Source organism: Danio rerio, chromosome 9, assembly GCF_049306965.1.
Source record: "Danio rerio strain Tuebingen ecotype United States chromosome 9, GRCz12tu, whole genome shotgun sequence".
Taxonomy (NCBI): domain Eukaryota; kingdom Metazoa; phylum Chordata; class Actinopteri; order Cypriniformes; family Danionidae; genus Danio; species Danio rerio.
The window spans coordinates 54,102,648-54,123,243 of NC_133184.1; the positions used below are offsets into that span (position 1 = coordinate 54,102,648).

Below are 20,596 nucleotides of genomic sequence, written 5' to 3' on the forward strand. Positions count from 1 at the left end.
TTAGTTAGTTGGCAATGAATCGTTTCCGTATTTTGTTAATTTTCTTTTTAATTTATTTGTACTTTTTTTTATTTAATTTTTAATTTATTATAAAATATGGTTTAATTTTTTTAATACATCATAAAAAACAAACAACCAAACTGCTTTTATCAGAAATGCATACGGAGAAAGTATGCAGTACAAGGAAAAAAGCTTTTCTCTTTTTTTATTTTTATCATTATTATTAATATTAGTTATTTATTTCATTTTTACTGCATTTTATTTTTAATTATTAAAAATGATCTGTTAATGTTTTGTTTATAAATAATAAAATATATAAACAACCTAACTATATATTATTAGCGATGTATACAGAAAAGAATATTGAAAACAAACATTTTAAACAATATATAAACCAGAGAATTTGCAATATGTTAATAATGATGTTTTAATTTTCTTTTGTTTTATGAAAGCAAGCATTCAGCACTGTCATTCTGTTTATCAATAGTTTACTTTAAGTTTTTTAAATGCATTTACCTTTTCTACTACAAACATTTACATTACTTGGGCAACTTTTTAATTGTTGTTTTAATATTATTTGATTTATGGTGTCTAAGTTCTGTTAAAACACACACAACACACATACACAAACAACAACAACCACCGCAACAAAACTGCCTAGTCAGCAATAAACAAATAAACAAATATTCATACATGTTAGAGCAGTTAAATCGCCATCAAAGAGAAATGCAAACAAGGTGACTGTTTCCAAACAGGTTTTCTCTGTCTGATAGCAAAAGGAAAAATGACACCTTATGAAGTGATGAATAAGACACAGATGACCATCTCAACTCCCACAAATTGAGAGCTGGGTCAAAGGTCACTGACCACAGTACACACACTGACCTGTCTGAAACAGTGCAGAGAGAAAGATGACATCATCTCAGAGCAAATAACAAGTAGCGACCATAATAAACACAGTATGGAAGAAAGGGTGAACTGAACTGCAGTAGGTCATCGCACACGCGCGCACACACACACACACACACACACACACACAGGGTTTTCGTTTTTTATAGGGACCTTTCAGCATTGTAATGTTGCTGTTTTTACTGTACAGACTGTATTTACTGTCTTCTTGCCCCTAACTCTATTCCTTACCCAACACTCACACGAAACATTCTGTACTTCTACATTTTCACAATACAATAATTCTGTGTGCTTTATGAGCCACTGTCCTCATGGGGACCATAAAAAAATGTCTCAAAAAGGTCAAAAATGACTGATATTGCTATATTTGAAGATATATTTGGTCCTCATAATGCAGTGAATAACAGGATCTCACACAATTACACACACACATGTTGTGTTTCATGTTTTATGGGGACCAAACAAATGTCACCAAAAGGTCAACAATTACTGCTATTGCTGTACTTGAGGAGATATTTGGTCCTTTATTAAGGTAGTGAATGTCAGGAACACACACGCACACAATTACACACATATTGTAAATGTGGTTTATGAGGACTCTCCATAGTATGTCTGATAATATTTTTATTTCCGGTGAAAGTCTTATTTGTTTTATTTCAGCTAGAATAAAAGCAGTTTTCATTTTTTTAAACACCAATTTAGGGACAATATTATTAGATAAATACATTAAATTAAATTAAATGTAATACATTTTTTAGATAGTCTACAGAACAAACCATCGCTATACAATAACTTGCCCAATTACCCTAACTTGCCTAATTAACCTAATTAACCTACTTAAACCTTTAAATGTCACTTTAAGCTGTACAGAAGTGTCTTGAAAAATATCTAGTCAAATATTATTTACTGTCATCATGACAAAGATAAAATAGATCAGTGATTAGAGATGAGTTATTAAAACTATTATGATAAACAATACAGTATACAGTATTATGTAAAAAATCTTCTCTCTGTTAAACTGAAATTAGGGAAAAAATTAATGGGTGGGGGGGGGGGGGGGGTGGCTGTATTTCAGGGGGGCTAATAATTCTGATTTCAACTGTATTTGTCAGATTTTTCTAGTATTGTGCAGCCCTACAACAATGTGATGAATACCAGCCCAACACACACACACCAAACAATCCGACACATTTCAGAAGCAGCACAGCAACGACAATGCGAATAAAACAAATTAAACACACTATTCCTTCAGTGATTATCCTCCACTTTTCGAACAAATGTGACAGAAATACGTTATTTCAGCACACAGCCTCAAATGCACATCCATGCATCAGCCTGAAACCAAAGCACCAGCAACCTGTTTGCTCTCCAACTACTTCCCGCACACATGGAAGGGAGCATACTCACTGTTGCACATGCAGATGCATTATTCAGGCAAACACTGAAGCGGTTTGGCAAACCTCAGGGCTTTTTTCATTTCCTCAGGGCACCTCCATGTTCAGACACTGATTTTCACAGCGCATTCAACTGGTGAACGGCAGAGCAGCTTCACCGCATCGCTAAACACATCCACAAAACATCACAGACGCAAATCTCTGCAGTCCACAGAAGATAAAAACGAAGATCTCTCCTCTCTTACAGGGTGGATGATTGCAGTTTGCAGTGAAATAATCTGCAATCCTCTCAGAGAAAAGGAAGAGAGAGCTAATAAGGAATAGGTGAGGTGAGTTTGTGCAGACGGGCTGCTGAAGTGAATGGAGAGAGAGCAGACAGATGATGGAGGGAGGAGGTGCCGGTGCAGAGAGAGAGAGAGAGAGAGAGAGAGAGAGAGAGAGAGAGAGAAAGAAGGAGAGAGATTGGGTTTCTGCCAAATTACAGAACATCAGACCATATCTTCACCCTTCAGACTCTGATTGAAAAATACGTCAATCAAAACAGAAACAAATGATTTGTGTTTTGTAGATTTTCAGAGCGTTTAACTTCTAGAACAGGGTTTCTGCAGTCTTTACCAAGACTGTGTGTTGTTGCCACAGCCATGTCACCCTGCAGCCCAAGACCGGTTACTCACTGAAGCTAAGCAGGGCTGAGCCTGGTCAGTACCTGGATGGGAGACCACTAGGGAACACTAGGTTGCTGTTGGAAGTGGTGTTAGTGAGGCCAGCAGGGGGCGCTCAACCTGTGGTTTGTGTGAGTCCTAATGCCCCAGTAAAATTGAAGGGCACACTACACTGTCAGCGGGCGCCGTCTTTCGGATGAGACGTTAAACCGAGGTCCTGACTCTCTGTGGTCATTAAAAATCCCATGGCACTTCTCGTGAAAGAGCAGGGGTGTAACCCCGGTGTCCTGGCCAAAGTCCCTCTATCGGCCCTTACGATCATGGTCTCCCAATCATCCCCTTCCACCGAATTGGCTCTATCACTGTCTCTCCACTCCACCAATAGCTGGTGTGTGGTGAGCGCACTGGCACCGTTGCCCTGTGGCTGCCGTCGCATCATCCAAGTGGATGCTGCACACTGGTGGTGGTGTGGAGAGACCCCCCTCATGATTGTGAAGCGCTTTGGGTGTATGGCCATACACAATAAATGCGCTATATAAATACACATTACATTGCATTACATTACATTACATTACATAAAATTTCGGACATTTTAGGACCATTATGAATGAAATTTTAGACTTATACAGGGCTAAATGTTAAGGAAAATGTTAAGAAAATTTTCAATTGCCATATCAAAAAATGATCAAAATTTTATACATTTATTCATAATACTTTTGTTTGAATATCTTGTTTAATTAATTTTTAAATATATCTATTCACAAACCCTATAACCCTAGCCAAGAATAGAACAAAACACAGTTGCCAATTACTTCAGTCTACAATTATAATAATTTACTAATATAAAAAGGTGAGTATCCTCAGCAGTAAATAAATATCTATTTACTAAATATTTTATTTAGTAAATAAAAAAAAAAATATATATTTTTTTTTAAAGTGGATTGTTGGTGATTGTTTGGGTGTTTAGGGCCAGATTGAGTAGCTATACATGAACAAAGGAAAATTAATACCTGTTAAGAAAAGATTTAAGACCTAAAACCCAATATTTCAGTAGATTTTAGACATTTTAAGACTTTTTAAGACTGTGCGGATACCCTGTAGAATCAAGTATTGGTTGTTAAAACATACAACATTATAAAAACAACGTATTCAAATGATCAGTGCGCAATTAAAATTGGTAACCGGTGTGCTCTTCAGTGTTTGGATTATTAACCACACTGAACTGAGCTAAACTGAACTGAACTTAAACACTAAAAACTGAACTACACTGTTTCAATTTACTATCATCTTATATGTGAAGCTGCTTTGACACAATTCACATTGCAAAACCGCTATACAAATAAAGGTGAATTGAAATAAGCGAACAGAATTCTTCACTCAGGGGCAGGGTGTGAGACAGGGGTGTCCACTGTCACCAACCCTCTTCAATATTTACATCAATCAATTGGCAATGCTCCTAGCAAACAGATACGCCGGGTCTCACACTATATGACTCCACTGTTTGCAGATGATCTGGTGCTGCTGTCGCCAACAGAAGAGGGTCTACAGCAGCAGCTGAATATCCTGCACAGCTTCTGTTAACCCAACGAAAACCAAAACCCAAATATTCCAGAAAAAAACAAGAAGTCAGGGAAAGAAACACAGTTTCATCCTTGGTGGTTGAACCCCTGCCACAAGCTACACATACATTATATATATATATATATATATATATATATATATATATATATATATATATATATATATATATATATATATATATATATATATATATATATATATATATAATATAAATAAATTAAATAATTCCCTTTGACATTCTCCACACAATCCCCCATAATGACAATGTGAAAAATGAGTTTTTGAAATTGTTGGAAATTGATTAAGAATAAAAAAGCTGAAAAATCACATGTACATCAGTATTCACAGCCTTTGCCGTGAAGCTCTAAATTGAGCTCAGGTACATTTTGTGTCCACTGATCATTCTTGAGATGTTTCAGCAGCTTCATTGGAGTTCACCTGTGGTCAATTCAGCAGATTGGACATGATTTAAAAAGGCAAACACCTGTCTATATAAGCTCCCAGGGTTGACAGTGCATGTCAAAGCACAAACTAAGCATGAAGACAAAGGAATTGTCTGTAGACCTCTGAGACAGGATTGTCTCGGGGCACAAGGCTGCAGATTCAGTGTTCTATCTGGTTGCTAAGATGTTCCTAGAGTGTTCTGACTGGTGGATTAAGTGTTCTATCTGGTTGCTAAGGTGCTCCTACAGTGTTTTGAATGATGGATTAAGTGTTCTATCAGGTTGCTAAGGTGGTTCTTAGGGGTGGATTGAGTGTTTTATCTGGTTCCCAGGGTGTTCTAAAGTGGATTAAGCGTTCTACCTAATTGCTAGGGTGTTCTAAGAGGTATATTAGGTGTTCTATCTGGTTGCTAAGGTGTTTTGAGTGGTTGATTTAGTGTTGTGAAGAAGTTTGTAAGGTGTTCTGAATGGTGGATTACAAGTTAGCTTGTTGCTAACATGTTCTAAGAGGTGGACTAAGGGTTCTGTCTGGTTCCTAAGGTGCTCTATGAGGTTGATCAAGTGTTCTCTCTGGCTCCTAATATGTTCTATGAGGTCGATCAAGTGTTCTATCTGTATCTGGTTCCTAAGATGTTCTGAAGTGGATTAAGTGTTCTATCTGGTTTCCTTGGATGTTCTTAGGTGGATTAAGTGTTCTATCTGGTTGCTAAGGTGTTTTAAAGCGTATTAAGTGTTCTATCTGGCTGCTAAGGTATTATAAGAGGTGTATTAAGTGTTCTATCTGGTTGCTAAGGTATTATAAGAGGTGTATTAAGTGTTCTATCTGGTTGCTAAGATGGATTAGGTGTTTTATCAGGTATCTTAAGGTGTTTTGAAGTGGTTTAAGTGTGCTATCTGGTGGCCAAGGTGTTCTAAGAGGTGGTTGCTAAGGTGTTCTTTGAGGTCAATTAAGTCTTCTATCAGGTTGCTAATGTGTTCTGAGAGGTTTATTTAGTGTTCTATCAGGTGTTGTTACGCCCCATTCACACAGGGCATCAGCGTCAACGCTTCCCATTCACTTTGAATGGTTGACGTCAGGCGTTGCCGAAATACATTGTAAATCCATCGGCGCCGCTTCAGAGGCGTTGCTCGCCGCAGAAGTTGGGACTAGCTCAACTTTTCAAGCGCTGATGGAAGCGTCAGCCAATCAGATTGCTGTATGCAAATACAGCAGCTAGACAGTGGCCTATTGCTGACTGAATTTCATTGGCTGCTATGACGATGTGTCAGCCCCAACTTCAGACACGCCTTCAGTCAAGCGTTGATGCTGACGCCCCGTGTGAATGGGGCGTTAAGGTCTTTTGAGTGATGGGTTTTGTAGTTGTTTGAGTGTTCCATTTGTTTATTTAGTAATTCTGCATGGTTGATTGAGTGTTCTATTAGGTTGCTAAGATGCTGCTAAGGTGTTCTAAATGGTTGTACAAGTGTTCTATTTTGTTCTGAGCACTGAATGCGATGTTCTACATGGTTGCTAAGATGTTCTGAGTGGAGGATTGAGTGTTTTATTAAGTTGGTAAGGTGTCGCTAAGGTGTTCTGAGGGGTGGGTTAAGACATTTATCTGGTTACTAGGGTGGACTGAGTTGTGGTCTAAGGTGTTCTGAGGGCTTGTTTCAGTGTTCTATCTGCTTGCTAAGGAGTTCTTAAGGTGTTCTAAGTGCTGGATTGAGTATTTTAACAGGTTGCCAATATTCATCAGCTGTTAGACAGTTGGTTGAGTGTTTTCTCTGGTTGCTAAGGGGTCCTAAGTGATTGTTAGCCAGACGTTTGAATGAAATGAAGATTTCAGGTAGAACCAACTAGACTACTCAAGCAAACACTAAGAACATCCTAGCAACACATTAGCAATCACATAAAATACAGAAATAAAATGCAAAATAGGAGACTGCATAATGACAGCCCAACTTTGAATAAAAAATCTGAAATGTCTCTGCATCCATGAGCGTGTGTTTGGGCTCCAATACAAATGGCTGAGACCCAGTGAAAGCTTGCCGAGAGAGAAATCTAATCAGAGCGGCTTTAGTAGAGGACTGGCCCGTGACCAGCTCCACAGATTATGCCCTATTCCCCTGCTCTGCTCTGTAGACAGACAAGTAATCTGCTGTTCTCATTGTTTACTTGTATAAAGAAGCCCATCGATGCATATGCATAACCCAGATGATGTCACTAGCTGAATATTCATGAGGTCAAATGAGTGGGTCTTTAGTACCGTGTTGCGTTCCTGCATCTCGGTGTGATGTTAATTAACACGTTTGATTCATGTTGATCACTGGTGTCTGTTGAGACTCAGGGTCACAGGCTCCATCGGGATGACGCTAATCGATCTTACAAACCCAGGCAGACCCGCAGGACTCGGTGTTGTTACTCGGCATTGATGAGTGATGTTAATAAAACAACAACACGGCTGGTTAACATTTACATCAGTAACTACTGTATGCAACTCTGTGGGCTGATGCATAATTGGACTAATGGCCAACAAAATATACACTACAAGTCAAAAACCTGGAATAATTACCATTTTTAATGCTTTTGAAAGTCTCTGTTTCACTTAATGGGATATTAAATTGATGTTAATTAATTTATTCGCTAACATGAACTAATAATGAACAACATTTATTAATCAGAGCTCAATATATACTTACTGTCCTAATGAAATCATTAAAAATCAAGGCTTGATCATGTTTTATTGTGGTAAAATAAGTGTAATCTAGAGGCCTTTGCCTTTCATATAAGACACTTCTGATACCAAATGATCAACCAGAAGTTATTATTTGCTGTTCCTAAAACCTGGATTGTAGTGTATTGTAGTGTATTATTCATTGTTTGTTTTTGTTGGTAAATACATTAACTAATATTAACTAAATATCCTGCATTGTAAATTGTGTCCAAAGTCTCCTTTTGCTCACCAAGGCTGGATTTATTTGATTAAAAATACAGTAAATTAATTAATATTGTGAATTACTATTTGAAATTAAAATAGCTGGTTTCTTAGTGCATATATTTAAATGTATTCCTATGATATAAAGCAAAATTTTCACGATCATTACTATAGTACAGGTGTGGCCAACCCTGTTCCTGGAGAGCCACCTTCCTGCAGATTTCAGTTGCAACCCATATCAAACACACCTGCCTGTAATTATCACGTGGTGTTCAGGTCCTAATTAATTGGTTCAGGTGTGTTTGATATAGGTTGCAACTGAAATCTGCAAGAAGGTGGCTCTCCAGGAACAGGGTTGTCCACCACTGCTATAGTATAAAATTAGTAGTAATAATAATAATAGTATAAAATATGTAATAAAATATTATCTAATTATAGTAACATTTCTATCCATTTCAAGGAAAAAACAAAGATATTTTTCCACAGAATTTTAAAATAATATTTTCTCTTTATTTTAAATAAAAGCATTTTCAATAGATTACAGAACAAACCACTGTTATCTAATGACCAGGAGACAATTTACCAGATGAAAGGGGTCGCCTCATTGAGGTCAGAAAATACAGAAATCTGCCTTTATGTACTCACTGTAAAGCGTTCTACATAATTCACTGATGTTGACCCAACACAAATTGATTAAGTTACCTAAACAAATGGAAGTGGATGGAACATAAAACAATTAAGTTGCCCCCCAAAAAATCTTAAGAATTGTGTTGTTTCAGCTCGAATTAAATCAGTAGTTTGATCAAGGAGCAAACTATTTTTTTCTGAGAGTATGGTGTCAAAACAAAACAAAACAAAAGATATTAAACAAACAAGAAATGAAACAAAAATAAAACAAAACGTGAAACAAAACAAAAGATACAAACATGGCACAAAATAAAACAAAACAAAACCTGAAACAAAACACAAAACAAAACAAGAAACGAAATAAAACAAAACAAAACAAAACAAAAAACACGAAACAAAACAAAAGATACAAACACGGAACAAAATAAAACAAAACAAAACCTGACACAAAGCACAAAACAAAACAAGAAACGAAATAAAACAAAACAAAACAAAACAAAACAAAACAAAACAAAACAAAAAACACGAAACAAAACAAAAGATACAAACACGGAACAAAATAAAACAAAACAAAACCTGACACAAAACACAAAACAAAACAAGAAACGAAATAAAACAAAACAAAACAAAACAAAACAAAAGATACAAACACGGAACAAAATAAAACAAAACAAAACCTGACACAAAACACAAAACAAAACAAGAAACGAAATAAAACAAAACAAAACAAAACAAAACAAAAAACACGAAACAAAACAAAAGATACAAACACGGAACAAAATAAAACAAAACAAAACCTGACACAAAACACAAAACAAAACAAGAAACGAAACAAAACAAAACAAAAAACACGAAACAAAACAAAAGATACAAACACGGAACAAAATAAAACAAAACAAAACCTGAAACAAAACACAAAACAAAACAAGACAAGAAACGAAACAAAACAGAACAAAACGAGAAATGAAACGAAACAAAACATGAAACAAAACAAAAGATACGAAACAAAACAAGAAACGAAACAAAACATGAAATAAAACAAGAAACGAAACAAAACAAAAACGAAACAAAACAAGAAACAAAACAAAACACGAAAGAAAAACAAAACAAGAAACTAAACAAAACATGAAACAAAACAAAACAAGAAACGAAACAAAACAAAAAACAAAACAAAACAAGAAACAAAACAAAACAAGAAACGAAACGAAGCAAAACATGAAACGAAACAAAACACGAAAGAAAAACAAAACAAAACAAAAAAAACGAAACAAAACAAAAAATAACATGACACAAAAAAACGAAACCAAACCAAAGATACGAAACAAAACAAGAAACAAAACAAAACAAGAAACAAAACATGAAAAAAAACAAGAAATAAAACAAAACCCCTCTTATAAATGTATAAATATTAAGAATGTCATGATTAAAATAAAAAAATGTAAAGATGAAAAATTAATTAATTAATTAATTAATAAAAATATAAATTCATTCATTCATTTTCCTTCAGCCTAGTCCCCTTATTCATCAGGGGTCACCACAGCGAAATGAACCGCCAACTTATCCAGCATATGTTTTACACAGCGGATGCCCTTCCAGCTGCAAAATACTGGGAAACATCCACACACACACTTATTCACACTCATACACTACGGTTTGTTTAGTTAATCAATTCACCTTTACTGAATGTGTTTGGACTGTGGGGGAAACTGTAGCACCTGGAAGAAACCCACGCCAACACAGAGAGAACATGCAAACTCCACACAGAAATGCCAACTGATCCAGCCGGTCTCAAACCAGCGACCTTCTTGCTGTGAGGCGACAGTGCTAACCACTGAGCCACTGTGTCGCCCTAAAATAATAACAAATAAATGTTTGATTAAAAATGAATCAAACATTGTCAGTGGAGTGAAGCTGAACACATGCGCGGCCACAGCTGAAGACACCAGTGACTCCAGATGCAGATTTACCAGAGCGAACAAATCCTCCAGCTGTCAAGAAAGAGAAGAGCTGCAAACAGTGTAAATATTCACACGTGTCGTTTTCTGGGACAGAAGCCAGAGACATTTACCCACAAACCAGCCCTGAGTCCACATACAAACCATCACTGTAAAACACTGAGCACATGAGGAGAACAACTGGCTTAAACTGCATCAGTATCAGCATTAACTCAACTAAGTGTATTTTTATTTAGGAGCAGCTCAAATAAAAATAGAAGAGATAATAATCCATTCAAAAGACAATTTAAGAACAGTAAAAGGGCACCCATTTAGCCTACCCAATTCACCTGTACCACACTTCTTTTGGACTGAGGGGGAAACCGGAGCACCCGGAGGAAACCCACACGAACGCAGGGAAAACATCCAAACTTCACACAGAAACGTCAACAGACCCAGCTGAGGCTCGAACCAGCGACCTAGTGACCTTGCTGTGAGGCAACAGCACTAACTACTGTGTCACTGCGTCACCTATATATATATGAAATATATATATACAGTATACAGTATATATATATATATATATATATATATATATATATATATATATATATATATATATATATATATATATATATATATATATATATATTAGTGCTGTCAATCGATTAAAAAAAATTAACTAATTAATCTCACCTTTCTAAAAAAAAATTTATCGCGATTAATCGCATTTAAAATACTGAAACTTGTACTTTTGGCTATTCAAATGTAAAATTAATGTAAACGCAAGACAAAAACTATTTAAATTTAAAATATAATTGTTTATTAGAATTTTTTCTTAACTTGTAACACAGATTTCTTCATGTAAACAACATACCCACAATAAACCTTCAAGATCCTGGCTTGACAGCCATATTTATTACAGGAATTAAAACACAGGCATGTTAATGACATTTAAATTTCAAAACAATCGATGCCAATAAAGAAAACATTGATTTCCAAGTTGGATTCTAAGTGGACTGCAAAAAAAGCAGACGGTTTTGGCCCCAACGGCCTTCCATACTGGGGCGACTCCCCTCAGATTCAACACGCATGATCACGTTCATCAAATTTGCTTAAACTAAGCGTCCTAAAGTATTACTGTATTTCACAAGGACTCTTACACATCGACGCGAAGCATACGCTTTCATTGCGTTTAATGAGGAAACGTGCTAAACTTGGAGAGCTCATGCTGAAAGGCAGAGTAATCAGATTGCTGTCTTTGACAGCTCGCGACTTCACCAGAGACTTTCTGAGTACATTCACATAAGACACCAATACTCCGATTTTTATATGATTAAGATTATACTCTTATTAAAAGTCTACCATGTAGCCTAAGCAGTGATTTTACTACCTTAAAGCAACACCAAGTCACGAAATGCGGAGGATTTTCTTTCTGTTCGCCATGCGGTATCAACTTACAACAGAAGTCGAAAGTTAAAAATAAAATTGCATGAAACTCTGGAGAGCCTGGTGATGCAACTAATTGTTTTATACTGGAACTTGCCTTCAAAAAGTGCTTCCTTGGTCTTATCCTTGGTCTTTTTTTTCAGCTGTGATTCTGTCATTCTAACTGAGACTCGTATCATGATCGGTTTAATTCAACTGGACTCTTCTGAAGTGAACGTGGGCCAGTTGTTAAATTGTGCATTGTGGTGGTCTGTGAATTGTGCGCCATCTGGACGGATGGATTAAGGACGCTGTAAAGTTTCTGGAAAGCTGCCGCTGCACAGCAGATGAAATGTTAAGCGCGTCTCTGAAGACCAGCGAGCAAAGAAGAGCAACGGCTGAATTTCTCAGAGAAACACCATCTGCCTCCTTTCCCTTCATCTTCTGGGTAAGATGAGAAGGAGAGAGTGAATATGTGAAGGAGAGAGAAGGAGATGCTTCATAACTTCTGCTTCACATATACATGTGCTGAGAGGAGGAAGAGGAGGAGAAGCCTAAGAAAAAGTAGAAGAAAACAAAGATGATGAAGAATACAGACAATGAAGAAAAAGAAGACAGAGAAGATGATAATGACAAAGATGAGATGAAGAGGAAAACAAAGAAGAAAGAGATGACGAAGACAAAGTTGAGATGAAGAAGATGAAGAAAAAGATGAGATGAAGATCAAGAAGACAAATAAGACAATGAAGAATAAAAGACAAGATGAAGATGAAGATGGGATGAAGAGAAAGAAGACGAGAAGCCAGAGATGACAAAGATGGGATGAAGAAGATGAGATAAAGACAAAGGAGGTGATGAAGACAAAAAAGAAGATGAAGAACACAAAAAAGAAGACAAAGAGGAAGAGGAAGAAAAAGACGATTAGATGAAGATGAAGACAAAAAAGAAACATGATTAGATGAAGATGAAGATGAAGAAGAAGAAAAAGAAGATTAGATGAAGACGAAGACAAGATGAAGACAAAGAAGAAAAAAACAATTAGATGAAGATATAGAAGACGAAGCAAGATGAAGACAAACAAGAAAAAGACGATTAGATGAAGACGAAGACAAAGACGAGATGAAGACAAAGAAGAAAAAGACGATTAGATGAAGACGAAGACGAAGAAAAAGACGATTAGATGAAGATGAAGAAGAAAAAGAAGATTAGATGAAGACGAAATCGATGAAGAAAAGGATTAGATGAAGACGAAGAAGACGAAAAAGACGATTAGATGAAGACGAAGAAAAAGACGAATAGATGAAGATGAAGACGACAAGGACGAGATGAAGACAAAGAGACGATTAGATGAAGACGAAGAAGACGAAGACGAGATGAAGACAAAGAAAATGAAGACGATTAGATGAAGACAAAGAAGACGAAGACGAGATGAAGACAGAAGAAAAAGACGATTAGATGTAGACAAAGAAGAAAAAGACGATTAGATGAAGAAGACGAAAAAGACGATTAGATGTAGACAAAGAAGAAAAAGACGATTAGATGAAGAAGACGAAAAAGACGATTAGATGAAGAAGACGAAAAAGACGATTAGATGAAGACGACGAAAAAGACGATTAGATGAAGACGAAGAAGACGAAAAAGATGATTAGATGAAGATGAAGAAGACGAAAAAGATGATTAGATGAAGAAGACGAAAAAGACGATTAGATGAAGACGAAGAAGACGAAAAAGACGATTAGATGAAGATGAAGAAGACGAAAAAGATGATTAGATGAAGATGAAGAAGACGAAAAAGATGATTAGATGAAGAAGACGAAAAAGACGATTAGATGAAGACGAAGAAGACGAAAAAGACGATTAGATGAAGATGAAGAAGACGAAAAAGATGATTAGATGAAGATGAAGAAGACGAAAAAGATGATTAGATGAAGAAGACGAAAAAGACGATTAGATGAAGACGAAGAAGACGAAAAAGACGATTAGATGAAGATGAAGAAGACGAAAAAGACGATTAGATGAAGACGAAGAAGACGAAAAAGATGATTAGATGAAGATGAAGAAGACGAAAAAGATGATTAGATGAAGAAGACGAAAAAGACGATTAGATGAAGACGAAGAAGACGAAAAAGACGATTAGATGAAGATGAAGAAGACGAAAAAGACGATTAGATGAAGACGAAGAAGACGAAAAAGACGATTAGATGAAGATGAAGAAGAAAAAGAAGATTAGATGAAGACGAAAAAGACGATTAGATGAAGATGAAGACAACGAAGACGAGATGAAGACAAAGAAAATGAAGACGATTAGATGAAAACTAAGAAGACGAAGATGAGAAGAAGACAAAGAAGATGAAGACGATCAGATGAAGACGAAGAAGACGAAGACGAGATGAAGACAAAGAAGAAGACAAAGAAGAGGATGAGATGAAGACAAAGACAACGAAGATGAGATGAAGATGATGAAGACGGGTTAGGGATGAAGAACACTCATCAGAGCAGGCAACATTTCTCCAATCTTCTATTGTCCAGTTTTGGTGAGTCTGTGTGAATTGTAGCCTCAGTTTCCTGTTCTTATCTGACAGGAGCGGCACTCGGTGTGGTCTTCTACTGATGTAGCTCATCCGCCTCGGTTGAATGTGTTGTGTGTTTAGAGACGCTCTTCTCTAGACCTCGGTTGTAACGAGTGCTTATTTAAATTCCTGTTGCCTTTCTATCAGCTGTCTGGCCATTCTCCTCTGACCTCTGGCATCAACAAGGCATTTGCGCCCACACCTGGAAATATTGTCTTTTTCAGACCATTCTCTGTGAACCCTAGAGATGGTTGTGCGCGAAAGTCCCATTAGATCAATAGCTTTTGAAATACTCAGAGCAGCCATGTGATTGGCTGCTTAGAAATTTACTTTAACAAACAGATGGACAGGTGTACCTAATAAAGTGGCCAGTGAGTGTGTGTACATATACAATTCTTTATTATTTATTAGTCCACTCTTGCCCTCATGTCTGCTGGTAATCAGACTCGCTGAGCAGAAGGTGAGGGGAGACGCTCTGCAGACGTGCCCTGCTGGGCTCTAATACAATTATAGATTTATGTCTGTTATTTTAGGAGGCTTTGGGGCATTATGAGGATGATCGAACCATATCAACACACCTCCAGAAAGCGTCTCTGTCTGTCTGTGTTTGTGTGTTTGTGAGGATCAATGTGGCCACACATCCAGCTGCTCAGCCCTTAAAATACACTTTGCTTTTCATTTTCCACATATTAAATGGCAAATCAGCTTAATTAGCTTGAGCTCTTTGCTTTCTCCAGTCTAATTAAACTCATGTAGCGCCGCCAGTTGGTTTGTGTATTCGCTCTTTAAGCTCATTAGTGCTGTTTGCAAAGGCAGGAGTCGCTGTTTCTATTGCTCATTCCAGAGGTTACGGGCTTTTTTAAATGCTGAATATTAAATATGAGCGTGTGTGTCTTACAATTCTCTAATAAAACACACTCAGGATTTGCTTCAAAAGGTTTGGGGTCAGTAAGATCTTAGTGGGAATAAAGGCAGTTTTGGGCGAAGCAGTGGCGCAGTAGGTAGTGCTGTCGCCTCACAGCAAGAAGGTCGCTGGGTCGAGACTCGGCTCAGTTGGCGTTTCTGTGTGGAGTTTGCATGTTCTCCCTGCGTTCGCGTGGGTTTCCTCCGGGTGCTCCGGTTTCCCCCACAGTCCAAAGACATGCGGTACAGGTGAATTGGGAAGGCTAAATTGTCCGTAGTGTATGAGTGTGTGTGTGAATGTTTCCCAGAGATGGGTTGTGGCTGGAAGGGCATCCTCTGCGTAAAAACTTGCTGGATAAGTTGGCGGTTTATTCCGCTGTGGCGACCCCGGATTAATAAAGGGAATAAGCAGACAAGAAAATAATGAATGAATGAATGAATAAAGGCAGTTTTAATAATTAAGAATGATAAAATGTGGGATTAAATATTAGCATTTAGATTTTTATAAGCCTTTAAATGTATAATTTTTTTCCAGTTTTTTTATTAATTATTTATTAAATTGTTCAGTTTTTTTTGTTGAGCTCAGTCATTTAATTTAATGCAGTTTTATTACTGTCTATTTCTATATTTGCATTTGTTTATTATTTTAAATTAATCAAATATTCAACTTTTTCACTAAATATAAAGCAGTAAAACTGTTTTTAAAATAACAATAATCATAAATGTATTTATTGATGTGAATCTTTTATTAAATGTATTAAAATGTGTTTTACATAACGGTTTAAAAGTTCAGGCTTATATTTATATATATATATGGTTTTTATTTTTATTTTTTAAAATAATAATTTCAATTCAATTCCCCTTTATTTGTATAGCGCTTTTACAATGTAGATTGTGCCAAAGCAGATTCACATACAGTAGATTATAGTGAATTAAAACAGATCAGTTCAGTTTTCCAACAAGGGGAGAACATGCAAACTCCACATGGAAACACCAACTCACCCATCTGGGACTCGAACCAGCAACTTTCTTGCTGTGTGGCCACAGTGCTAATCACTGAGCCACCGTGGCGCCATCCTATCATCATGGCAAAGATAAAATAAATCAGGTATTAGAAATTAGATATTAAAACTATTATGTTTAGAAATGTGTTGAACAGCTTTGCAAGTTCCATTGGACAACACACCAACACTATACCTCTTTGGTACTGAACTGAACAAGACACTTGATCCTATTTCTATAAAGAGACTCGGCATCATCTCCTATCTAGCAAAAAAAATGCATTTTGCTCAACTGGAACCAACAAAAACTCTTGAATGAAACAATGCTCTTGGAACAATATACATACTACTTAAAAAACAAAGGGGATGGCTTTCAAAACATATGGATGCCTCTAATGATCCTCTGGTGGTGGTGTGGAGAGACCCCCCTCATGATTGTGAAGCGCTTTGGGTGTATGGCCATACACAATAAATGCGCTATATAAATACACATTACATTACATTACATTACATAATAATCCTCTGACTCTATGAACACATCTGATGTATTTTCACAATATGTTTGACCTTAACCACGGCATAACTCTGTGTATTATGTTTTTTGTATTTTGTTTGTATGTTTATTTATTATTATTATTTAAATTTTTTCTCTTTGCCTTTTGCTGCTATACTTGTCTACAGATACATTTGTCTTTGCCCTTTTTTGTTTACGTTTGTATGTTCATTAAAACCAATAAACAAAAAAAACTAAAAAAAAGAAATGTGTTAAACAGCAACTGGGAAATATTTGAAAAAGGGTTAAAAAAAAAAACTCACAGAACAACAAACAATTTTGCCTTTAACTGTAAATGCTGTAAAATACCTGATCACATCAGTCAAACAGCAGATTATAATCAATAATAGGGTTGTAACAATATACCGGTATGACGGTCTACCACGATTTGAACGTGCACGATTATCATACCATGAACAATTGCATATCAACGGTTTTAACCCTTAAAGACCGAGACAGCCGCCCGCGGCTAAAAATAAGTATTGCTCTTAAATGTTTAATAACTTTTGATCCGCTGATCCGATTCATACAATTCAAAGATTGGCATAAAGAAGAGAATCTCAGCTTTCCAGTGCTGTATCAACTAACATTCGCGGACTTTCAGAGGCTCCGGAATCAGTGCGGTTACGTCATCAAAATTTGACCACGCTGATTTGACAAAGAAACGCTCGTCACTGTGTCTCCGGACAAACCAGACATGATACATTGATGCATTGTCCCTCCTCCATGCCCAGATTGGTTCAAACTCGCTATATCACAACCAATAAGCATAGGTTTCGCTTTTGTTTGTGGACCAAAAACGAGCTTTTTGAACAACACAGAATGAGAGATAGGCATACATTTATGCGCGGCTAAATAAAACGCAAAAAAAAAAAAGTTTTGCATGAAATAATTCTCATACTAAGTACTTTTGCATGCACAGCAGCACAGAAACATGACAAAACAGTGACACAGCAAAGACGAACTGCTGCTCTTGCTGTTTTCAAAAGACGCAAATGAAGGTGCAGCTGTTTGTCTGCATTGCAGACAACCATATCCAAATCCATATCCACAGACAACCATATCCATGCTGGCACATAAAACCTAAGGATGTTCCATATTGAATCTAGTTTCGTTATGTAACTATTTATAGTATAGTAAATATTTATATCTATTTTTTTACTGAGGATTTGCACCATGTTTATTTGGACTTTATTTGGACTTTGACACATTATTTATTATTTTCTTTTTTTTTTATTTGTTCATTGTAAGTGGTGTTGTTTATAGTAACTGAAAATATATTATTTGGAAAAAGTCAAATTTGCTTCACTGTTCTATTATTTTGTAACATTTGTAACATACCGTATACCACGAAACCGTCAAACCGTAGACGATTATCATACCGTAAAAAATTCATACCGTTACAACCCTACTCAATAATTAACTATTTTGGACTGAATCCTAGAACTGAATCGGCTTTAAAACAGTTTCTGTGACTGACGTTTAAATCACAAACACTGAAACTAATTCTTACATCATAACCCAGCTCTGCACAAGCACACAGAGCCAGATGGAAATGTTTAATCAAAATACAGCAGCTGAACACACACTTAACCTGCATTACTGCATTATTGTGGTGTAAAAACCCTAATACTCAGGGGGAAGATGCTAAGCAGATGTGCTATTATTCAGCTACGCAGCTATTAACGGTTACCTGTCCACGACTAATAAATGTTGACAGCTTAATTAACTAAATACCAGCAAGATTCTCGTCAAACTTTAGCTTGAGATGAAAGAGCAGAAGCAGAAATGAACACTGATGTCTGCTAGATCCTTTCAAATAATTCAACTCGATTTGTATAAACTAGTTACAACTAGTTAAACTAGCAACAGCGAGACCTAACTGGAGGAGAACCTGGCCAATGACAGCAGGATTACAGACTCTGAGGTGCTATAGTCAAACACTTGGTAGCACAAAGTAATTAGATTTACTTCTAAGGTAAGGTAAGGTAAGGTAAAACTTTATTGTCCCAGTTAGGGAAATTTGTCTTGGGCTCTTGCCCCCAGCTGCAGTCATTACAAACATGGACAAAACAATGCAACATACAAAACACAAATAGATAATTCAATAAAAGTTACAAGCCTCACTCCATAAACACATAAATAAGCAAACTAAATACTCTCAATCTAAGCCACCACTATTATTTAATAGCTTAATGCTCGTAGGATAAAAATAATTTTTATATCTGTTTAATCTACAGTAAGGTACTCTGAATCTTTTCCCTGAGGGTAACAACTCATATTCCTCGTGCAGAACATGTGATACGTCACGAACAATTTGTTTAGCACACCTTAATGCCTCCTGTTCATACATATCCTGCAGTGACGTCAGCTCTGATACACCTATAATTTTCCAGGGAGTGTGAATTAAACGAACTACTTTAGATCTCAGCCGCACAGACAAGTTGCCGAACCAAGCTGTGGTGCCGTACCTTATCGAACTTTCACACACAGTCTTATAGAACATGATCATACATTTCTGATCCACTCCATAAATTCTTAGACGTCGTAAAAAATACAGTCGTTGCTGAAGCTTACTACAGAGATTATCAACATGTATATGCCATTTATTGAGTTATCGAAGAAGACACCAAGATATTTATATGAAGTGATCTGTGTGATGGTTTGAGTTTTGATGGTCGCATGCCTATGATCACCAATTCCTCTAGGGTCAAACACAATCTCTTTTGTCTTACTGACATTCAAATCTAGAAGATTGCCGTCGCACCAACTCTCAAATCTTCCAATCTCTGAAAAATGTTCAGATAAATCTCTATACTTTTTCAACAACCCTAAGATGGCAGTATCGTCTGAGAATTTAACAATTTAATTATTAGAATAAGAACATCTGCATGAATCTGTATACAGCGTGAACAAAACAGGTGAGCTAACGCAGCCCTGCGGAGCTCCCATACTTAGAAATTTTGGCTCAGAAATTGTACCATTTACACTAACCTGCTGCCTACGATCAGTTAGAAAAGAGTAATACCCTTTAATTAATAATGGATGAACTTTAAAATCATTCAGGTTTTTAATTAAAAGATGTGGCTGCAACATGTTAAAAGCTGAACTAAAATCAACAAATAAAAGTCACGCATGTGAGTTTGGATCCTCTAAATCAGGGGTCTCAAACTCGCGGCCCGCGGGCCATTTGCGGCCCTCAGTGCAATATTTTGTGGCCCGCGCCGACCGCTGTACTCTGACAGAATCAGCGGAGCCGGTAGAGAGAGCGCTCCCCGCTCCGCTGATTCTATCCGTACACAGCGCGCTTGTCACTCAATGCGCGTTGTCGCGCGCGTTCTGATCAGCTGTGTTGTAGCGCGCGTACTCAAGAGGGGTGTTATCGCGCGCCTACTGAAGGGCGGGACCGAGGGTGTGTCGCGTCGCGGGGGCACTTTTGATCATTTTGGAAGGGCACTTTCTATGCAAGACTAAAAAGGGCATGTGCTCTGCACAGGTTGAGCCCTATGTGTGCACGTGCCTGCCCTGCATCTTATATATATTGATATTATAGGTAGATACAGACTGGTACAGACTGATGTGACTGGAGTGGGGTGGGGGTGTTTTATTTATACATATATACGCCTTTTTTTTAGGTGAGGGAATGAAAGTTTTGAGTGAGTTCCCCCACTTTTTT

The 20,596-nt window shown here is 36.9% G+C and overlaps 1 protein-coding gene across 7 annotated transcripts in view; it reads right to left on the reverse strand.

Annotated features, from left to right (window-relative positions):
* tanc1b (tetratricopeptide repeat, ankyrin repeat and coiled-coil containing 1b) overlaps positions 1–20,596 on the reverse strand; it is a 317,932-nt gene that overhangs the window by 100,151 nt on the left and 197,185 nt on the right. For 2 of the 7 annotated variants that reach the window (XM_073913280.1, XM_009304986.5), the window contains exon 1: positions 2,317–2,661. The exons of the other annotated variants lie outside the window; for them this stretch is intronic. In XM_073913280.1, coding sequence (XP_073769381.1) covers positions 2,317–2,326 — 10 coding nt within the window. In that variant the 5' untranslated portion in view covers positions 2,327–2,661. Of the gene's footprint in view, positions 1–2,316; positions 2,662–20,596 lie in introns of those variants that run through there. 7 annotated transcript variants of the gene reach the window in all.